The following is a 21,837-nucleotide window of genomic DNA, read 5'->3' as shown; positions in this document are numbered from 1 at the left end:
ATGAGGCAAAGATGGGCTTGAAGGACAGTGAAGAAAAAAAAAAAAAAAAGCAGAAGGGACACAAGCCAATTTTTCAGCACTGACCTTGTCTGAGGTTTTCTCCACGTAACAAGGTTCTTGAGGAGCAGCGAGAAGAGGAACAAATCCTGAGAGAAGTCGGTCTTCTTCTAGGATCAGCAGCGAGAGGTCATCATCAGGGTCCTTATAAAGAGGTTCTTCTGACTGGTTCACACAGGTCAGTGTGTTACAGAAGGCTGCCAGCACGCTCCACACATCAAGAGCCGGCCTGAGAAAGACACACAAGAAATAGAAGATCATTAATGCTGTATGCAATTCAGTGGCTTCCTAAGAATTAAATCAACTAGTCCAGAAATTCGGAAAATTCTGCCCTAGTATCCAGCATAGTACATAAGGTGGATACATTAAAAAAAACATATTATTCAAGTATGTTTAAAGGACATCTACCAAGATGAAGAATTGTAAACCAAGTCCACTGACATACAGTTGTGTGCCCCCTCTAGCAGGATCTGCTCTTCTCTAAGAATTATGCAAACGAGTCTGAGGGGCTCCAGGTTCCATCAACATCTAAGGAGCCTGGAGGCTCTCGGGCTCATTTGCATATTTTTTGTAAAACCCTTCACCCTGGTGGTAGATGTCCTTTAAACCCCTTCTTTACCAAGGGGCATTGATGCCCAAATGTGCAAGTCAAATTTTTGTAGTTCTGTTCTTCTTTAAATGACTATAACTTTGGAACAGCTTTACTTCGCAAATTTCTAATATTTATGACTTGTGAGACTAACTTCCCATAGTTTTATTAATTAAATGTGGTTTTTTTTTAAGAATTACCAGAAAAAAAAAATAAAAAAAGTGGGAAAAAAATAGCACTTTTCTTTTAGTAAGTAGTAGAATAATCCGTTAACAAAATGTGTTAAAAATGTGTAGGGCACAGATCTTCCCCAGGTTCAGGTACAGAGGGTGCATGTACTTTCGCAAACTGGCAGCTCCATCTACTTGCAGCTGCTTCTCAATTCTGTCTTCAGCTGAAAGTTTAAAAAGGTAAAGAGTGACACACCGCAAATGCCTATATACCATGGCACCAAAATACTTGTATTAAAAGAGATTGTCCTCTTATGCCTACTGTGCCATTTTAGGTCCTCACTAGGATATCTGAACGCTGAAAGGGGAAGTTTACATATAATCAACCCCTCCCCCTTTTAAAAAAAAAAAAACAATTTGGGATAAAAATGGTATCAGTGGGATTCTGACTGCTGGGACCATCGTGGACCCTGCTGCTCCATTCACTGGTCTGCCATAGAGAATGAATGGAGCAGCAGGGCACAACCTTGGCCAGTCACAGCACAAGGAAGGTGACCCCAGTTCTCATGATGGTGGAGGTGGCCGCAGCCAGACTGCAACCACATAATTTACCCCCATTTCTGTGGTATCTTAGGTCAAAACCTTTAAAGGCACAATGATATATTTCACATTTCACTACTAATAAAAAGGACAATTAATGCAAATCACTACAAATTAGAAAGCTTTCCAATAAAAAAATCTTATGGTAAGGCAAGTTTCTCAAATCATCGTAAAAAAAAAAAAAAAAAAAAAAAAAAAAAAAAAATGAAATACGTGAAACATATTTCAAATACAAGTAAATAACAAAACGTATAAAATTAGATTCACTTTTTTTGTTGTGGAAAACGATAGAACAATTACGCAAACACCTTTTCGGTCAGACTAAGGGAACACATCAGTCAGGGTAACAGTACAAGATGGAAACTTTCATTGTAATGAAAGATCTGAGCTATAAATGAGGAGGTTCCAGGTGCCAAATCTCTAGAGCTGCCTCATTTGGCCGAGGTTCTACACCAGGAAACGCCCGCTGACAAAAACCATCTTGCCACAGAGCACGTGATGGCAGTCGGAGAGAACACTGTGTACCACTGACATCCAATTCCTCTCCCCACAGTAGAATGAAAAGTTCCCCCCTCGGATCTTTTCCTGTCAGAAGGGTTCATCTTCAAGCCCTCCTAAAAATCTGTCAAAAACGTGCAGATGAAGAAAAAAAAAACATGGGATGAAATAAACAGTGGGAAGGCTGGTCAGTGAGGTAATGGGAACAGCGTGGACTCGGCAAAGCCAAATAGTGTTTTAATAGTTAAAAGGACTGAACTTGACATAACCCCTAGGAAAGATCCTGTTCTGCCCCTCAGGTCTGACAGATATCAGAACAGAGCAGGCACCGGATGTATGAGAAGTGGGGGGCACAGGCCTCCTGGGAGATAAAGTTGCACGTCCGTGCCTTTAACCCTCGCAATGCCCCTGCTGCCCGCTTTGGGTCGAGCACTTCCGGTTCACACACATCCTGTGCCAGAAAGCAACGCCAAGTCACACAGAAAAGGCTTACAAAGTAAACAAACTGAACACAACAACTGTGACAAGAAGAGAGGCCGAGAAACAGACAATCGAGAACAGGAGGAGGCCAAGAGAGGGAAAGAAGAAGGTAATGAGGATACACACACAGAGGAGAGCGGGCTCCAACAATGATCAGGTTTCAACCCAGAGCAACTATCCAAAAATCATTGTATATTCACCTAGGTAACAGCACTACACACTTCCCCAAGCTCAAGTCAATACTCTTCAATGAAGAAAAGTTACCAGGTGATAGCCTGACCTCTCCGAGCCCTGAGCTCAGACTTGTGTATAATAAGAGCCGCATCTGGGGTTATAAAAGGACTAATGTTCACAATTATCTGCAGCAGAAACGCAAACAATGAATCACGGGAGGACGATTAGACTTGATATACAACCTCTACAGGGAAACCGCTCTATATACACCAACATCTAGCCGCTTAAGTACCCAACAAATGATACATCAACTAGAAATCTGAGAAACCTGGCCATTACCCGGCAGAGTCTTTGCACCAAGCGAAGGTGCCCACATACTGTACATTGGGGCATATTCAGTGACCCAATAACAAAATTACGCTAGTCCAAACACTAAGGAGAATAAAAAATAAGCAAGGGAGGCTCAGCTAGGATGAGGGAAGTACACCAACATTTTTCCGGCATAAACACTCATGCATTTGATGCAGTTATACAGAGTTTGACTTTGCATTGATCAACTTTTACTCTAATAAAGGTCTACTGCAGTCCAGAGAAAGGACAAATCGGATACATCGAGTCCAGCCCCCTGCACTGTGGTTGGGGTCCCTCAAACAGGACACACAACAGAGCCCTACATTTGTCCCATTTGTTTTATTTTTGCCAAGTTTAAAGATTTTGGCAGGACCCGCCAACCATCAAGTGTGATTAAGCCACTTGCTCATGAAAATGGTGGAGGAGAGTTATTCAAACTTTTAATTTCATCTAAGCTCAGCTACTAACATTACCAGAGTCCTCAGACTTCAGACTCTAAACTTGTACATCTTAAGCCCAGTTCACATCTTCATTAGGTCTTCAGTTGTTATGAGCCAACACCAGATGTGGTTGAACACATAGTACAGGTGCAAGTCTGAAGGAAATAACTGATGACCTAATAGATGTGAAAAGAACCTAAATTTTAAAGCAGACATGTCACCAGAATTTTACCCCTCACACCATTAATACCTGCTGGTAGAGGCTATTAAAAGTCCTCTGCATCGTCACCTAATTGACTGCCACTGAGGCAGTGTTCCTTAATAGGTAGATCCATGGTGGTAGGTTTCCTATAAGGTAGATCTGGTGGTAGGTGCATCCAATGTATGCAAGGATAGCTCTTTATAGGGCTAATCCTTTAGTACCCTTAATTTTAATCTTTAAATTGTTGTAATATGCTAATTTACCAAAGAGGCTACTGGGGGGTGGAGTAGCCGGAACTGAGACGACACGGTTCGGTTAATCCACGCCCCATTAGACTATGATCCTCCTACCCAGATAACTTCAGCGTGCAGCTACGAGGAGCTCCTCGCCCTCTCCCGGGAAGCCGACGGCTTCGCGGACAAGGGCGTGCAACTCCTTGTAGCTGCACGCTGAAGATATATGGTTAGCAGGATCAAGGAGGCTACTGGGGCGTGGAGTAACCGCACTGTGTCTTCTCAGCTCTGGCAACTCCACCCCCCAGCAGCCTCTTTGGCAAATTAGCATATTACCACAATTAAAGATTTGAAAAGATTAAAGGGACTAAAGGATTAGCCCTTCAATAAAAGTCACCTAAAGATCACCTACTTTAATTTCCTGAAATACAACCGAGTAGGCATCATTCAACTACCGTAAGGAATAGTCAATTTTTCTTCCGGGATGCCAGTGAACTCCACCTTTTTTAGACCGACAGCTCTGTCTATTCGGCTTGATCAGACAGGAAGTCCTCTCGCAGTCCTTACCAGAATGCTTTCCCTCTAACTCACATGATATATTTAGAAGAGTACTGTGTGGGGAATCTAATTATCTTCTCACCGTTTCATGTACTATGTGATGGGCGGGGTCAAGTCATGGTGGGCGGAGTCACATACCAGTAGGCTAAGTCAACAGACAAAGGCAGAAAAAGTTGGGATGGGAAGTGTTGAGTTTATTGTGCATGCTCTTGATGACAGATTCCCTTTAAGTTACAACGCTGCCACAAGCAGTATTGTAAAAGCATCTGAACTAGAAATGACCATGTAAATATAATTTCTTATGCCTTTGCCAAAACATTACACTGAATGAAGGAAAAGTTTGAACATTTATGTGAATAAAATCATACAGTTTTAAGAATCTCTTTGAATGTTTTGGCAAAAAATGCTACACAATATTTCTAAAATATGATATTTCATTACAGGCAGTCCCCTACTTAAGGACGACCCCTATTTACAGACGGACCTCTCTGCCCCCTGTGACCTCCGGTAAAGCTCTCTGAATGCTTTACTATAGTTCCAGGCTGCAATAACCAGCTGTAAGGCGTCTGTAATGAAGATTTATGGATAATCCTTGGTCCAATCACAGCAAAAAAATTTGAAACTCCAATTGTCACTGGGACAAAAAAAAATTTGCCTAGAACTTCAGTTATAAAATATACAGTTTTGACTTGCATACAAATTCAAGAACAAACCTCCGGACCCCATCTTGTACGGGGACTGCCTGTATAACTAATGCCTAAAATCCAGACAACGTTAGCATGCTCTTGTTCTAATCGGATTGAGTGTCCGCTATGATAAAAAGTAAAAATTCAAGGTCCTAAAGGACGTGCCAACAAGGATTTATTAAGCACATAAAGTAGTCAAACTTTGTGCCAATTTCTACTATTTGTCATGGATTCTCTGGCACTACGCAGGACCCAGACACCAGCACATATCTAATCATGCTCATAGTTATTTATTGTTCTTGGATTTTTTGGGGGATGAGGAGAGAAAAAAAAAAGAAGCAATTTAATAATGTAAACTCACAAGAATACTATGTGCAAAAAAGAAAAAAAGAAACTGGCTTCGTCTAGTAGGGATAATAGATGCCAGTAGAGAGATGGTAGAGTCAATAATACAAAGCAGATTTTCACTTATTTCTGGATTATTTCATTTAGGTTCAATGTGGCAAGTCTGGCGCAGGGCCTGGCGCCCGGCAGATACATCAGATCAGGAGGCCTGATGTTGGGGTGGACCCAACATCATATGCTGCCGCACAGAGCACCGGCGTATGATAAATGTCCCCCATTAACTAAAATAGGAGCCTGAAATGGGGCTCTGCTGTATATCCACAGCATCCATTAAAGTCCAGTCCAACTCTATAGTCCTATAGCAGTGGTGGCAAACCTATGGCACGGGTGCCAGAGGTGGCACTCAGAGCCCTTTCTGTGAGCACTCAGGCCATTGACCCCCAAGACAGAGTTCACCAAACAGGACCAAATTCACAAAATCTTCCTGCAGACCCAGGCAATTTGAGAGATGCTGCAATCAGCTCTATTTTCAAACGAGAGAAGAAGAGGCGGCACTCACCGGACTGGTGGAACTACTTCTTTTTTATTCAGCAAAGCGGTGTGGTACAGGGGGAACACTGGAGCCATACGGCGACGGGCCGTTTCGCGCTTGCTAGCGCATCTTCAAGCCGTTCAAGCCGTCATCAAGGAACGGCTTGAAGATGCGCTAGCAAGCGCGAAACGGCCCGTCGCCGTATGGCTCCAGTGTTCCCCCTGTACCACACCGCTTTGCTGAATAAAAAAGAAGTAGTTCCACCAGTCCGGTGAGTGCCGCCTCTTCTTCTCTCTATTTGCATTACGGTCCTGTTCAAATTCAGGCTGAGCAACACCGTCACGGAACCTCAGCAGCAGCGGTCCATTACCCACTTACTCCTAGCTATTCGCCCCACCGACATGATACACCTGCGTTGGACAGACACCACTGTTTGAGTTGTGCAGGGACTTTTCTTTTCCTTGTGGATCTATCTATTTTCAAACGACACTTCATTGGCTGTTTGGAACTGCAGGAAAAGTGAGAAGGTGTTGATAGAACTGCATTATCTGTGGGGGTCATTCTACTGGTCCCTTCATTCTTACTGTACAGAGAGACCCTGGCGAGAAGCTACAATGATAGTCTGAATGTGCCCTCCTTCTCTCAACTGTATTAGTGGCCTCAAGGGGCCGATACGATTGATAGATGTTGAAGACCAGGTAGCAATAAGTTACTGCTTAAAATGCAATGTTGGCACTTCGCGGTAAATACATGGATTTTGGTTATAGTTTTTTCACTCTGTCTCTAAAAGGTTCGCCATCACTGTCCTATAGGGACAGTACTGCACCAGATACATTTGTCTCACCTGATATGTGCCAATATCTTTAACCTACAGAGATATATGGCATTATGTCCATTCCAAACTGGTCATACACACGGCTAAGAACTGACAGCTATTAGGATTTAGGCCCTGGACATCATTCAGCAAAATGTAAAAAGGTGGGGAAATTTTTAAACAATAAAAAAAGTTAAAGTGAAATTGATAAACTTCATGGTCCGTTTTGTCATAACATTTTCTATCAATGTAATTGAAAAATAGCTTTTTTTTGCCAGACCCACCACTATACTTAAAGGAAATCTAACAACAAAATCAACTACTCATAGATCCAGGCACTATGACGGAGGTAACCTTTTATATTTGATATTCACTGCCTTTTTCCTTCTAACATCAACTTTTATAATTATTCTAATGAGCCACAAGGGCTAGAGGGGGTGTTACTAAAGCACCTCTGTACTGCAGTCTAAAAGCCTGTCTCATCACCACACACACCCCCCCCCCTCTGCCTGATGTAACCTCACTGCACCACAGAGTGAGGGGGAAGTGCTCCTTGCACACTAAGAGCCTGTTAATCTGCAGCACGGAGGGGCTCTGGTAACACGGTAACTCGGCCTGGTGCATTAGAACTGCAATACATCAGATCTGGTGCACTTTTAATTTAAACTGGGAGCTGGGCTCAGTCAGTTATGGCAGGCATAGGGTGATGAAAAGGGTATCAGAGGGTGCGCAGACTTCAGAACTGTTCCCTAAATTTAAAAAAAAAAAAAAAAAAAAAAAAAGTGAATACTAAAAATAATAAAAAGTAAAACAAAATATGAACAAAAAAAAAAAAACTGATGTAATAACATGTTGTTGTCCCACAAGCCAACGTGTTTTACGGTTGCCTATTAAAGCAATAAGCGCAGTCCATTGTGAACCATGACGAGAGCCATAATGTACAACAATGGATTTTCTTCATAGAGGAACTTTTTTTTTTTTTTGCCCCAAATGCAATCACCAAGACATCTGCTTTCAAGGTGTAAAACTGCCCAAAGCCACTAAACTGTATTTTAGCAACTCCGCATATAAGCAAGTGTGATGGTAGTATTAACCCTTGCTAGCAATTTCCCCCTACAAGCCATTAATGCACGGATCAAACTCCCAGCAGTAAGCATGAAAATGGGCAATTATGTCACATCCCCACATTGAGTGACGAGACGAGGATATCTGAACGGTGTAGATAGCGAGTGGATTGGCCCGGTCACAGCGCACATACGCATCTGTCGATGCAAGTTATGCTATAAGCCCCTGCTCTGTGGGTCTCCCGTATAACAATCGACTCCCTCCTCCCATTGACATATGGACGAGGTCCTAAGCTCTGTTTATTTCAGCAGGATGGCAAAAATAACAGTTCATTTACTTTTTATTGCCTAAAATTCCAGGGTTTAATATAACTGTCAGTTTGAGTGGAGGCCAGCTGCTGTTTGATAGGTTGCAGAGTGTTTCAGTGGTCCCCTCTCAGCGTTTGCTGGTATTAATTAAAGTGCGTTATGGGGAGCAGACCCCCCTATTTTATTATAAAACTTCACCTCAGAGATCGACAGCCTGGACGGGAAACATGGATGGATTACACCGACATGAGAGTTGTGTTATCTGTGCTGACACCGGGATAATGTACGGTACATTATACATGGCAAGGAGAGGGACATTGCCATCCAGCAGGCAGGTATAACAATAGCGGATCATGTAGATTATAAAATGTTAGGGATACTGATTGAGGACATCAATTGTATGTAAATGGGGGGACATAAAAAATAAAATGAATGAAAAAATAAATAAATAAAAAAATCTACCAGCAAAATCAAGTATAAACCTTACTCAGATCCAGACACCATCTGTGGTAATAATTATATATTTGTTATTTATGGCATTCTTCCATGTAAAATCAATTTGCAAAATTATGCTCTGGGGAGCGTTACCAGAGTTCCTCGGTGCTGCAGCTTCATGAGCCGTTTCACTATGCAGGAACCCCAAAGTCCCCTGGTTTATCTTACTTGAGTTTGTTGGTAGATTTCCTGAGATGTTATCAGTCCGATGATATAGGGTAGCAAATAATCTGTTATCCGGACCACAAACCATCCATAACTTTTACCAAATCACTCTTCTATACAAATATCCATAAGCAGTGTCCAGGAAACGCAAGTATTTAACAGGGATATTTTATGCTTCATCAGTGATGGTCCCAGATCATATGTCACCAATGTGATTTCCTCACATGAATCTATGACCTACTCCCCCCCCCCCCCCATCTTCTGCATAAAACACACAGTAAACACGTAACATTCTAGAACCCAAAAAACATGACTTACTTACATAATTCAGGTATTACCCAGAGGAAGTATTACCATATCACAATCAGCATATATTCATTCTGAGCACTACTCTGTGGCCCCTTAAAGGGACTCCAAACTATCAGCCTCCTTAAGTCGGACATGAATTTCTTTTCAAAAATTCATTGTTCATTGCCAAATGCAAACGAGTGGAAAAGTGCTGAAGGGAGCCTGAAAGGAGTTACTTTTAGAAGCTGGAAGGGGATTGTCACCACTACATTTAAGGGGTATTCTCATTTACATTTAATGTAATTCAGCTGTCATATACATACATTTCATCAATTGGATTTTATTGAAAAATGCACGTATGAAAATAATTTTCCATAAATGTAGCCATGTTGTCCCTTAGAAACACTATTGTTGTCCTTGGATACGACCTCCGTTGCTGGAGATATTGCGCCAAGAGAAATTGTTTGGCATGTGCAATGGCTGAAAGTTACTGAATGTCCCAGTGCCCTGTGGTAGTAAGTGCTGAATCCTGGTGGTCATGGAGGGTTCAACAAAATATATGTGGCCACTGCTGTGGCAAGTGCGGGGTGGTTGTATCCAAGGATAGCCATCATTTCTAAAAGGGAAAACATGTCTACATTTATCTTCACACACATGATTTAAAAAAAAAAAAAAAAAAACAAGTAAATGAAGGAATGTCTGTATAAAGCAGATGTAATAAAATTTGAATGCCTAGATGGGAATACACTTAAGCTCTATATTATCTAGAGACACGTTTAATAAAAGAGAAGTATCTCATTTTGAAGATCCCAGATCTGTTTACCTGTGAAAAACTTAATTGGAAATGTGAATACAGAAAAAAATAAAAATAAAAAAATTCCGGCCTTTAACTACAGTATATACTCTAGAATAAGCAGAATGTGCTTTAAAAGGACAAATCGGCTTATACTTGTCTATGGAAAAACCTCTCTGCACTCACCTTTGTGACATAGTGTGCACACCTGGAGAGACTGGCGTTAGGACAGCGCATACACCATTATGTCAGCAAGCGGCTGATGTCAGCGTGTGTGCCAAGGAGCTGCGCAAGGACCTGCAGCAAGAAGAGGACCTGCGGGGCTGGCGGAAAGGCGAGTGCCGAGTTTATTTTCTCTGGCAGGGTATATTCTGGGGGGCAGAGAGCTATATACCATGTGGAGGCTGTGACCAATGCTTTCCCACCGTAGGCTTAAAGTTGAGTCAATAGGTTTCCATTTTTTGTGTTAAAATTAGGTGCCTCGGCTTTTACTAGAGTACATACGGCACTGGTTTCACTGGCTTTAAGCTACACCGAATTACATGCCTGATGCACTGTAAAATATGAGATGCTTACTGTTTATATAGAAAACACATGGGTTTAGCTACTACACTGCCCAAGACCAGGGAATCTAAAGAGATCACCCTTAGAAAGTGACTCCTCTCAGACGAAAACTAGTCTGTGCTCATTTGCATTTGACTTTTTTTTTTTCTTAGGCAAAGATGGCAAAATTTCCCATAAAAGAGGGAATTCTAGAAAGGACATGAGGGGGCTGATTGTTTAGTGGGGTAAAAGCTGGTGACAAGTTCTCTTTAGGAAAGAATAAGAACGAAATGGAGTGCATTTCTCCAGTTACTGCTTCAAAAGAGCTTACCACCTTATTTCCTAGTATCCTCTACTGCCAATTTAGAGAAGCCAATAAATTTACCAGTATACTTTTGGATGATAGGAAGAAATTAGAGAACCTGCAGGAAAGACAAACACACCGGACAATCTGTCCTGTAAGATTTAAAGGAAACCTACCATGAAGAATCTACAATCAGAAGAAGATCTGATGGTAGATTCTTCCTGCTTGCCTCTGCCATAATCTGTAATTTAATAATCCTGGAATCTAACCGAATATATTTACATATATTTTAGTTATATGTAAATTGACTGCAGAGGCTACTGGGGCGTGTACTAGCCTGGCCGGTCACTGGGAGCTAAGGCTAGTACACGCCCAATAGCCTCTGCAGTTAATTTACATATATTACTAAAATAAAAGTTTCTAACAAGTTAGGTTAGATTTCAGGACTATTAAATGACAGATTAGGGCAGAGGCAGGCAGGAGGAATCTACAATAAGATTTACTTCTGATAGCAGATTCCTCATGGAATATTTCTTTTAAAGCAAACCCACAGAAGTCACTATATTATTGCAGAACATTCATTTTATTCAGAGGACTACAGTAGGTGTGTTTCAGAGGGTGCCGATGCACTGCAATGGCATTCAAGGTCCTTGTGAAGACTCCATGACTTAAGAGTTATCATCCAGCACCAGGACTCAAAATGATGGATGTATGGGGAGAGTCATAATACACTGTAACACCATTGTATTTAAGGTTGGATCACAATATGTTATCTCAGTCCCCTAATGGGGTTAAAAAAAAAAACAAAAAACAGAAATCAATATAAAAAGAAAAAAAATAAATCCCTGTAATCCATTAAAAGCATTGTATTAAAAAACAACACCTACCTTATATACTCGAGTATAAGCCTAGTTTTTCAGCACAAAAAATGTGCTGAAAAACCCAAACTCGGCTTATACTCGAGTCAAAAAAATAAATCAAAACTCACCTTTCCGGCGGCCCCCTTAGATCTTCTGTGCGATCCATCCTCTGCAATGGTATTGTTGTGCTTCACAACGGGGGGGGGGGGTGTTATATACACTGGGGCAGGGCCTATCAGGCTATATACACTGGGGCAGGGGCTGGCAGGCTATATACTGGGGCAGGGGCTGGCAGGCTATATACTGGGGAGGCTGTGACCAATGCATTTCCCACCCCCGGCTTATACTCGAGTCAATAGATTTTCCCATTTTTATGTGGTAAAATTAGGGGCCTCGGCTTATACTCGAGTATATACGGTATATATTTGGCATCACTGCGTTCATAAGCAACTAGAAATATAAGCACTTCAATTATACCCACTTCAGTAAGGTAGACAAAACGAATGGTATTATAAAAAAAAAAAAAAAAAACACTAGCTCAGTTTTCACGGTTTTTCTTTTTTACTCACAGTAACATGTTGTGATTTATGACATGTGGTAAGAGCCGCAATATTCTGCAAATAAATGGCAGAATTAGGGTTTTTTTTTTTTTTTTCAAAAGAACCCTTCACAGAAAGAGTCAATTAAGTACCGTATATACTCAAGTATAAGCCGAGTTTTTTAGCACAACTTTTGTGCTAAAAATTCAACACTCGGCTTATACTCAGGTATACAAAATAATAAACTTACTACTCACCATTCTGATGGCCCGGACAGCTCCTCTTCATCTTTATGCTGCAGGTCCGCGGCAGCTCCGTGGCCGCGCCTCTTCTTTCTTCATGCCGGCTTGGGGCCGCGACAGCTCCGTGCGCACGGCCCGGCACTCAACTGTGATGTCATTCACTGTTGACGTCACAGAGTGCACCGGACGGGCCGTGCGCACGGAGCTGTTGCGGCCCCAAGCCGGCATGAAGAAAGAAGAGGCGTGGCCACGGACCTGCAGCATGAAGATGAAGAGGAGCTGTCCGGGCCGTCGGAATGGTGAGTAGTAAGTTTATTATTTTTTTACCGGCAACAAGGGGCTGGCAGGCCATCTACAGAAAGGGGCTGGCAGGCTATATACTGGGAGGCTGTGACCAATGCATTTCCCACCCTCGGCTTATACTCGAGTCAATAAGTTTTTCCAGTTTTTGGTAGTAAAACTAGGTACCTCTGCTTATACTTGGGTCGGCTTATACTGATATCGAGTATATGCTCGATAAGTTAAAAGGTACTTAATATGGAGCAACAAATAATACAACTTGTCTCACAAAAAACAAGCCCTGAACCAGTGACAAACATGGATAAATTCTCAAAATTAAAAAAAAATAAAAAATAAAAATTTCAATGGTATCCTCCAAAGGGTTTTTAAAATAAGGAAACCGAACATGTAACAGCAAACCAGGAGGCACCAATCGCTCTGGTAGGTCATTTTATTTATTACACAACATATTATAGTACAGAATCCAATACAGGGACAGAGACCGAAGGACTTGGAAGTCACATCAGAAAACTGCTGACCCAAGAGCATTTCACACATTAGACCATTATTAATAGCGTGTAATTAGGACAATCCATTTTTGGTGTTTTTTACACAAGCAGCTTACAATTTAACGAACCATTACTAAGCCATTTCATAGTGTTAATGTCAGCCAGCTGTCCTGAGCGTGGAAATCCCGCTACTGTCCCTGCTAGAAGGACAAGAAGTGAAAGCCAAGACTAAATCTTCCACAATCTCTGGAAACGCATTACCAAGGCTCCTTAAAAGCAACACACAGGCATCCAAAAGCCTTTCCCCAAAACTATGTCAAACTAGGCTTGGCTGAGCGTGCATCTATTTTGAATGGGGAGAGGGGAATAATTGCAGAGATACATCAGTAAGAAGTCCCATAGAAGTGAACGGACACTGGCTGAGCAGAAGACACTTATCCCCTGGAATTAGCGGGAAACCCCCTCAGTAACAATTTACCATTGTACTTTCCCTTCCATAATGACAACGTGCTACAGTTATAACAAACTCAAAACTATGCAATCCTGCAATCAATGGGGGATTTTTAAATTAGGACTTTTGGAAAAAGTTTCATCAAAACCGAAAGTCGCACGGCTTGAAATAAAAAAAAAAATTCTAATACAAAAGTCATGGGCCGACATTGCCAGTTAGAAAATAAAGGTGTGAATACATCCCATACAAAATTGTTAAAAAGATTTTTAAAAATATGGTTGTTTAACTTGCGAAAAACAGCTCCACACCTGACCAATCGGTAGTGTGCCCTACAGCAACTACGCCCCTTTAACGGGGTTGTCCACTTTCAGCAAATAATTGACATGGTTTATGCAAGGAAAAAAGTTATACAATTTTCCTATATAACTTCTGTATCAATTCCTCACGGTTTTCTAGATCTCCGCTTGCTGTCCTGCTATAGGAAGCTTCTATGTTTACTTCCTGTAGATAGAAATCCGTCCATGGTCATGCAGTAGACCTGTAGGCGCACAATCTGTTAGTATCACGTGGCTCCGATTACTTTCTGCACCTGCATGTTCATTACAAGACCATGGACAGATTTCTTTCTATCCACTGGAAGTATACATACAGGCTTCCTATAGAAGGACAGAAAGCAGAGATATAGAGGAATTGATACAGAAAGTAAATTGGAAAATTTGATAACTTTTTCTTACACAAACCAGATCAATTATTTGATGAAAGTGGACAACCCTTTCTATACAGCTTTGCATCAAATTTTCCAAAGACCCTCATGAACTATAGTCTATGGGGGAGATTTATCAGGGCTTGTATATCAGTATTCTGCTGTACAAGCCTTGAAATAATTGCAAATCCTTGCATGGTCAGGAATAGTGAATTTCCTTATTACACCACCTCCACACCAAATGGGAGCACTATAACCTAGCTCCGTGCTACACCAGGCAGGGCCTGGCTATGAAGTAGCCAGCACAGACTGCCACCAGATATTTCAGGAGCCCAAGAGCTATGATACATCCAGCAGGGCAGAGGAATGGGGTTTACATCATTTGCTGGTGCATGAGGCCCAGCTTAGAGAATTTCCTAGGAAGAACAGTTTTTCACAGAGGGATTTATCCCATCTTTTTTTACAAACTGATTGCACCATCCGTGATAGAGATTCATTGAAAAGTTTAACAATTAGTGCACAGACAGACACTTACAAAATCTATCAGTTCCATGTGATCTGCCCTGATACACATACACGCCTCACTCTTGCTAGGTTTTACCTTTTTACACGGATTTATTCCAATTTTTGCCATTGACAAGCAGCAGAGGTTTTACCATTTACATGCATTATTAAGGGATTTCTGCACCACCATATTGGAAAGTGCTTGCTACTACAGTATACTTCATCATTCATGTTTAAAAATGTGATATTTTTCGATTTACAGAACACCTATGTAATATGTGCCACTATCCTTAACTTTTATACTACTAATAGTAAATAATAGACTGCCGAGGAACCTTCTAAAAAAAAAAAAAAAAAAAAAGATTAAAAAAAAAAAAAAAAATGTTTTGAGGTGTATCCAGTTCCTACCAATTAGCGTTAAATAATTTTTCGTGCAGTAAGAAGGAAGAGGAATAAAAAGCTCTGCACTCTTTCAGCGCGATCATCTCTCACTGGGGAATTCCTCTGTGAAAGCTGAAATTATTTCACTGCAAAGGCAAATGATGTAAGAATAGTTTTTTATGGCTTTTCTTAAAAGTGCCATTTTTCTGAAATCATAGGGAAGGGGAGAAAAAAAAAAAAGGTCCTACATAAGTACAGTTACCTCAACTTCCTCAGTGAGTGTTTTGTCGCAAGCTCGCGTTATTTTTAGCTTCTCGTCTTCAGAGTGCTGAGAACAGGGTATTCCGAGCTGGATGTAAAACCCCCGGCTCTGGGTGTACGCTCCATTCCAGCATTCATAGAATTTAGGATAAAATAAGACGACTTAATTTCTGCAAAGTCGTAGAAAGTTGAAGGTGGAAAATTATTCGGAACAATAGAGAAATACAGCATCAAAGGTTCACAGGTCTTCCAAGATAAATGGTGCCTGCAGAAACTACACAATTACTTACATTTATGATATTTGAAGTGAAATACACGTTTCTTTATTCTGGCAGATTGCCCACTAATCCCAATAAGTATATATTATGGACAAGACGGGTAATGTGGATCCAGGATTGGTCAGACTATGTGCTAACACTATGTAACGCAATGGAGATATATAATGCTGAATAGACCAGTGCAGTTAGTCTGCAGTCTTATTCTGCACCAGAATTCTGGAAGATAAATCCATAGTCCTTATATACTCGAGTATAAGCCTAGTTTTTCAGCACAAAATTTGTGCTCAAAAACCCTAACTCGGCTTATACTCGAGTCAACTAAAAACAAAGACAAAACTCGCCTTTCTGACGTCACCCATAGGTCCTCTTCTGTCTGAGACAGAAGAGGACCTATAGGGGATGTTGGAAAGATGAGTACAGTGTTATTTTTTTTCCTACTACAGGGGCTGGGCAGGCTGCATGCTACAGGGGTTGGGCAGGCTGTATGCTACAGGGGCTGGCAGACTATATACTGGGAGGCTGTAACCAATGCATTTCCCACCCTCGGCTTATACTCGTGTTTTCCCAGTTTTCTGTGTTGAAATTAGGGGTCTCGGCTTATACTCGGGTCGGCTTATACTCGAGTATATACGGTATTTTAAAACTGTGCAGCCTACTTTAGACCGGCTATTAGGTCTAGTCTCTGACTTAAGTTACTGGCAAACGGGATAATTGCCACAAAGCCGGAAAACTGCTTAAAAACGGTCTAACATCCTTAATAAACTCAATGCAAGGCATTTCAGGTGCATACAACACCAGAATTCCAGTTTCAGACAGAATGATTTATCTCCATCAATGGTCGTTTCCGACTAGCAAGTGATATTTGCCGATTGCTCACACCACAATTTTTTTGGGTGGGACCAAGATTGAGCGTTTTCAAACTTAGCCATTTTCAATAAGAAACATGGCATTTTGAGGATAGGACTCAAAATGAACAAATCTTTTCCCAAATTTAGGATTGCACGGTAAACAACTTATTTTATATTTTTAAACTTCTCATTGCACCGTTGTCCTCACAATTCTACACCAGGCTGATCCCCATGATGCATCTGGCGTGGTGAAGGGCGGGGACCTAGCAGGAGCCTATGAGACGTCCCCCCCACCTCCATTATTTCAGTCTTTGTGAATTTTTAAAACAGGAGTTAGAGTTCACTGTTACCAATCGTCTTCCAATAGAAGATTTGTTTGACTGTGAAGTTTAACATTTGCTCAATAAACGGAGTCACAGAAAATCATGAATTACTGAGAAGGAGGAGACCAAAATGAAAAAGGTCTGATGAAACCCAAATTGTAGGCATGTGTAGTTGGCTACAGAGCTCAACTAGAAAGAAAAGAAAAAAAATAGAAAAGGTAATAAAACAAAACATAAAGGACCAATAGACTCGGGGGGTGGGGGGAGATATCATCGCTTCTATGCCAGTTTGTGGAGTAGAACCATTGATACAATCAAATTCTTGCACACTGCAAGAATTTGCCCGCAGCTACTGGCGGAGTGGGCAGGCACGGGGCATTCCTTCCCCCTGCCTGCATACTTTCTAAATTTTTATGCAACCTACGCCAGGTCCAACCGAAACATCAAGAGGCCTTAGCCTCCTGGTGTATCCGGCAGAATGAGGCGTGGTCGATATCACAAGTGCCGGCATATGATACATACAAAAATTGACATGTTGCAAATAGAGTTTACAGCATTATATAAAAGGGTCATAAAAGTTTATTAATAAAAGACCATATAATTCTTCACACTGAAATGTGTGCGTTTCTAAAAGAGGAAAAGGGGATAAACTGTTAGGATGATGTATATGTATATGGTGAAACTCCAATCGACAGTAAAAAAAAAAAAAAAAAAAAAAAAAAAAAAAAAAGAAGTCAAGCCACTCCATAGGGGTAGATTTAGGCATCTAAAAATGACATGGACACAGTCTTAAATTGCATTTGTTAAGCACTTGAAGCGAAGCCTATATTTTATCTTAAAGAAAATCTACTCATAAACCAGGCATAGATCCAGTTACTGTGACTGTGGTAATCATCTTATGTGTGTTATCCATAGCCTCTCTCCTTAAAAATTCTTATTAATTTTTACACAACGTGTGTTAACACTAGTTAACTTTTTGTGTTAGGACATTTGGAAAACAAAATGGTGTTTGCCCTTTAAACCGATACTGACGCATGACGTATCAGTAGTGCACACGTTGGCTACAGGTGTATGATGAGGGTGCACGGGCTGAGCCCTCTCCATATAAGGAGGGGGTTTGCTGCTTATTGCCCACTGGTAACACCCACGATTAGTGCTAGCACTGATTGCAGGCGTTAACTCCTTGATCGCCAACATCTAAGCCAAGATCGTCACCCCCTGATGTTCCCTGGTGCCACTATCTGTTGCCATGATAGCCTCAGGTCTTTATAGACCCGAGGCCGTCTAGCATCTATTACAATGTGTGTAAAATATATGGTAAAATCTATCAGAAAACATAGGGTTAAAAATTACCCCAAGGGTGTCTGAAAAAATATTTAAAACATTAAAAAAAAAAAAAAAATCCTTTGCCTAGAACTTAAACAGTAAAAATCATAAACATGTTTAGTATTGCTGCGTCCCAAAATGTCAGATCAAAAATAATAATATAACAGTTATTCTCGCCACTGAACCCCATAATGTCAATAGCACCTAAAAGTCCGAAACGCCACTCTTTCGCCGTTGTGCAATGAATAAAAATTCACATAAAAATAGTCATGAGGACATTTAGTCCGAAAAACATTCAGCATATTCCCAAAACAAAAATACACCTCACACAGCTCACAAGTAAATAGCACAAAAACATTTTTCACCAATTTCACTGCATTTGGAATTTTATTTTCCCCACTTCCCAGTACATGGCAAGGAATATTAATATGCAGTCACTATAAAATACAATTTGTCATGCAGTAAAAAAAACCCCACATTTTTGAAGGTGGGGTGTGAAAAACGGGTGGGGGGAAAAAAACCACGAAAAAGGGTTGGGTTGTTAAGGGGCTAAATAAATTGATTTTGTGTTGCTACATAAACTTATTTTTTAGTCAATTTCGGTCCATATAGCGGCTTATTTTTATCAGGATGACAGAGTTTCTATTTACACTAATTTTGTACACAGTGGATTGTTTACCTTAACGACCTGGCGCTTTTTAGTTTTTACTCTTCCATTTGTCACTCTCCACCTTCAAAAATCTATAACTTTTGTGTTTCCAGGTAAAGAGCTCTGTGGAGGCTTGTTTTCTGCGTAACAAATTGCACATCATAGCGATGGTATTTAATTTTCCATGTCATGTACTGGGAAGACCCGTCATGACGTCACAGGGAGCGACGATCCTTGGCAAGATGGCGGCCATAACATTATGGCACATCTACCTACCTGAGATTCACGCCCATCTTGGCAATAAGGGGGTAGTGTCTGCTGACCGGTTCCCATAAACAGGCTGCATGTAAAGTGTTTGCTATTCCAGTCTCCGTTCAACACTATAGGAGCGATAACTGACCGGCAAATATCGCCTATCCGTTGAAAGTGACATGTCCTAATCAACATTAGTTCAAGACATCCTCAGGGGGTCAGAAAACACCAATGCAGGGAATGCTCTTTTGCCAATTTTTTTTTTATTTTGACAAAAAGTTATGGTAATGATGAAAAGACATTGCTATGAACCCGTTAATGCTGAGGCCCTTTTTCATTTCCATTTTTTAGTCCCCACCTTCAAAAATCTACAACTTTTATTTTACCATGTTAAGAGCTATGCGAGGGCTTGTTTTCCTCGTAACAAATTGCACTTCCCAGTACACGGCATGACATAAAGCAAGAAAAAAAGGTTTCTAAATGCAGTGAAAATGCTGTAAAAATGAATTTGCGCCATATTCTTGTGGGCTTGTATATTACAGCTTTTACTGTGCGCCCCAAATAACAGGTCTAATTTATTCTTTGGGTCGGTGCGATCATGGGGATACCAAAATATGTGCAAGTTTTCATACATTTACAAAAATTAAAACCTCTTGTACAAAAAAAAGGTCCTTAATTCGCCACCTTTTGGCACTAATAACTTTCATACTGCAGTATACGGAGCTGTGGGGGGGACGGGGGTTTAATTTTTTGCGCCTTTTCAATGCTACCATTTTAAAGGACTTTTGACCACTTTTTATTGAATTTTTTTATGTTTTTCAAAACAGAAATAAGTGACATTTTTTACTTTAGGCACTATTTTCCGTTACAGGGTTAAACGCTGGTGAAAAAAAACCCTTTATTATATAGGTTGATAGATCAGACATTTTGGGACACCTATACCTAACATGTTTAGGATTTTCATTGTTTATTTTTATTAGTTCTAGGGAGGCGATTTGAAATTTTAATGTTTTTTTCATTTTAATCTTTTAACTTTAACATTGTAATGAATGTGTTAAAATCAGAGACTGAAGCTGTCATAGAAACCCACCGCTGCCCCCCCCCCCCTTTTCCCTCCACTGATAACTTCACAGGGGGCGGGACAAATCCAATACGGCGGCGCGTGGGCCTCCGCCGGGAACATTTACATGGTTAACATCCGCAATCGACTTAAGAACAAACCTACAGAACCCATCTTGTACGTAACTCAGGGACTGCCTGTATAAAGATATATCTGGTAAAAACTAAAACCTAATACAACATATGCCAAAACAAAATTAAAATAAATGAATATACTTTATCAATTTATATATTCAGAGCCTGAATGTCAATGCTGAATAACTTCTCAAAGATGTCAAACCAAAACAATATCAGAAGCTCCACATCTAAATTACAGTCCGATTCATGTGAAAATAGTAGATTTTTCCTGATCATTTGAGGACATGACAAAGATAAATGAATAAAACTCCGCTCTTGTGTGAATATTCTCCTGCAACGCTCCTTTTAACATATTCTGCTTCCAAGAAGTCGACCTGGCTCACTTTTATTCAGTTGCTGATGTAATATAAAAGTCGACCTTGTAAAACACTTTGCAGCACTCCAAAAGAATTTTTCACAACCTCTGATTAAAGGAAATCTAACATGAAAATCAAACTGTGATAAACCAAGGACACTTACTCCAAATCCAGGTACCGTGACTTTGTTAATCATCCTATATTTGTTTTCCACAACCTTATTCCTTCTGAAATTGACTTTTTAAATTTACGCTAAGGAGCCCAAGGGTATAGGTGGCATTACCAGAACCCCTCTGTGGTGCAGCTTCACAGGCTGCTACACTGTCTTGCCCTCTGTCCTGCCCTCCACGGCACTTACCGTGTGTTGAAACTCCCTCTACTGCAATAAGATTGTCTCCCTCTGCCTGATGTAGAGTAACTATGACATTAAGGCATGGTAAAGCCTTCCAGGCTCTTTAGCATACATTTAAAAGTTGATTTTAGAAGGAAGTACACCATGAATAACAAATATAAGAAGATTACCACAGGTGCTTGGATCTATGAGAAAATGGCTGTGGTTTTTCATGACGGATTTTGAGGGTAGATTTCCTCAAAAAAAAGAAAAAAAAAAAAAAAAGTCTTGCGAAACCCAAAAGACTGACCTGCATATATTTTCCCTTGGACAATTAAAAATGTGAAGTTTTCAAGACTTTATCCCATCAATCAATAGTTATATTAGTAAGTGTTCCGTGGAAATAAACCCCTCTTAAGATGCATTACATTTTGTCACACAAAGGATAGAGAGGAGATAGACAAGGAAGGTAGGTACACATAGTGACTGGTTTTCAAAAACATCTACACTTCTAAGTTAATGAATGTAAAAATGAATAAGTAGTAAGCCTGGAAGAAGCTTTACATACCCAGGACCTGGGTATCAGCCCGCAAACTAAAATCTGCTTTTTAGGGTGAAGACACACATGGCGTTTTTGGGCCGTTTTTACTAAGTGCGTTTTCAGATAGTTAAAAACGCATCCGTTTTTTAAAAACGCATGCGTTTTTGAAAACGCATGCGTTTGTGTCCGTTTTTCCGAAATTGCGCAATGAAAAACGGACAAAACGCATGCGTTTTCAAAAAACGGATGCGTTTTTTACCACATGCGTTTTTAATGATCTGAAAACGCACTTAGTAAAAACGGCCCAAAAACGCCAT

At 40.6% G+C, this 21,837-nt stretch overlaps 1 protein-coding gene across 1 annotated transcript in view; it reads right to left on the bottom strand.

Annotated features, from left to right (window-relative positions):
* Positions 1–21,837, bottom strand: part of SMG6 (SMG6 nonsense mediated mRNA decay factor) — a 159,159-nt gene that overhangs the window by 69,936 nt on the left and 67,386 nt on the right. Inside the window, exon 13 of the mRNA XM_072138100.1 lies at positions 85–286. Within this exon, the coding sequence (XP_071994201.1) occupies positions 85–286 (202 nt within the window). The remainder of the gene's footprint in view (positions 1–84; positions 287–21,837) is intronic.

This window comes from Engystomops pustulosus, chromosome 2, assembly GCF_040894005.1.
Source record: "Engystomops pustulosus chromosome 2, aEngPut4.maternal, whole genome shotgun sequence".
NCBI lineage: Eukaryota > Metazoa > Chordata > Amphibia > Anura > Leptodactylidae > Engystomops > Engystomops pustulosus.
The sequence above is the reverse complement of the archived record's forward strand: the minus strand, read 5'-3'. Positions and strand labels throughout refer to the sequence as shown.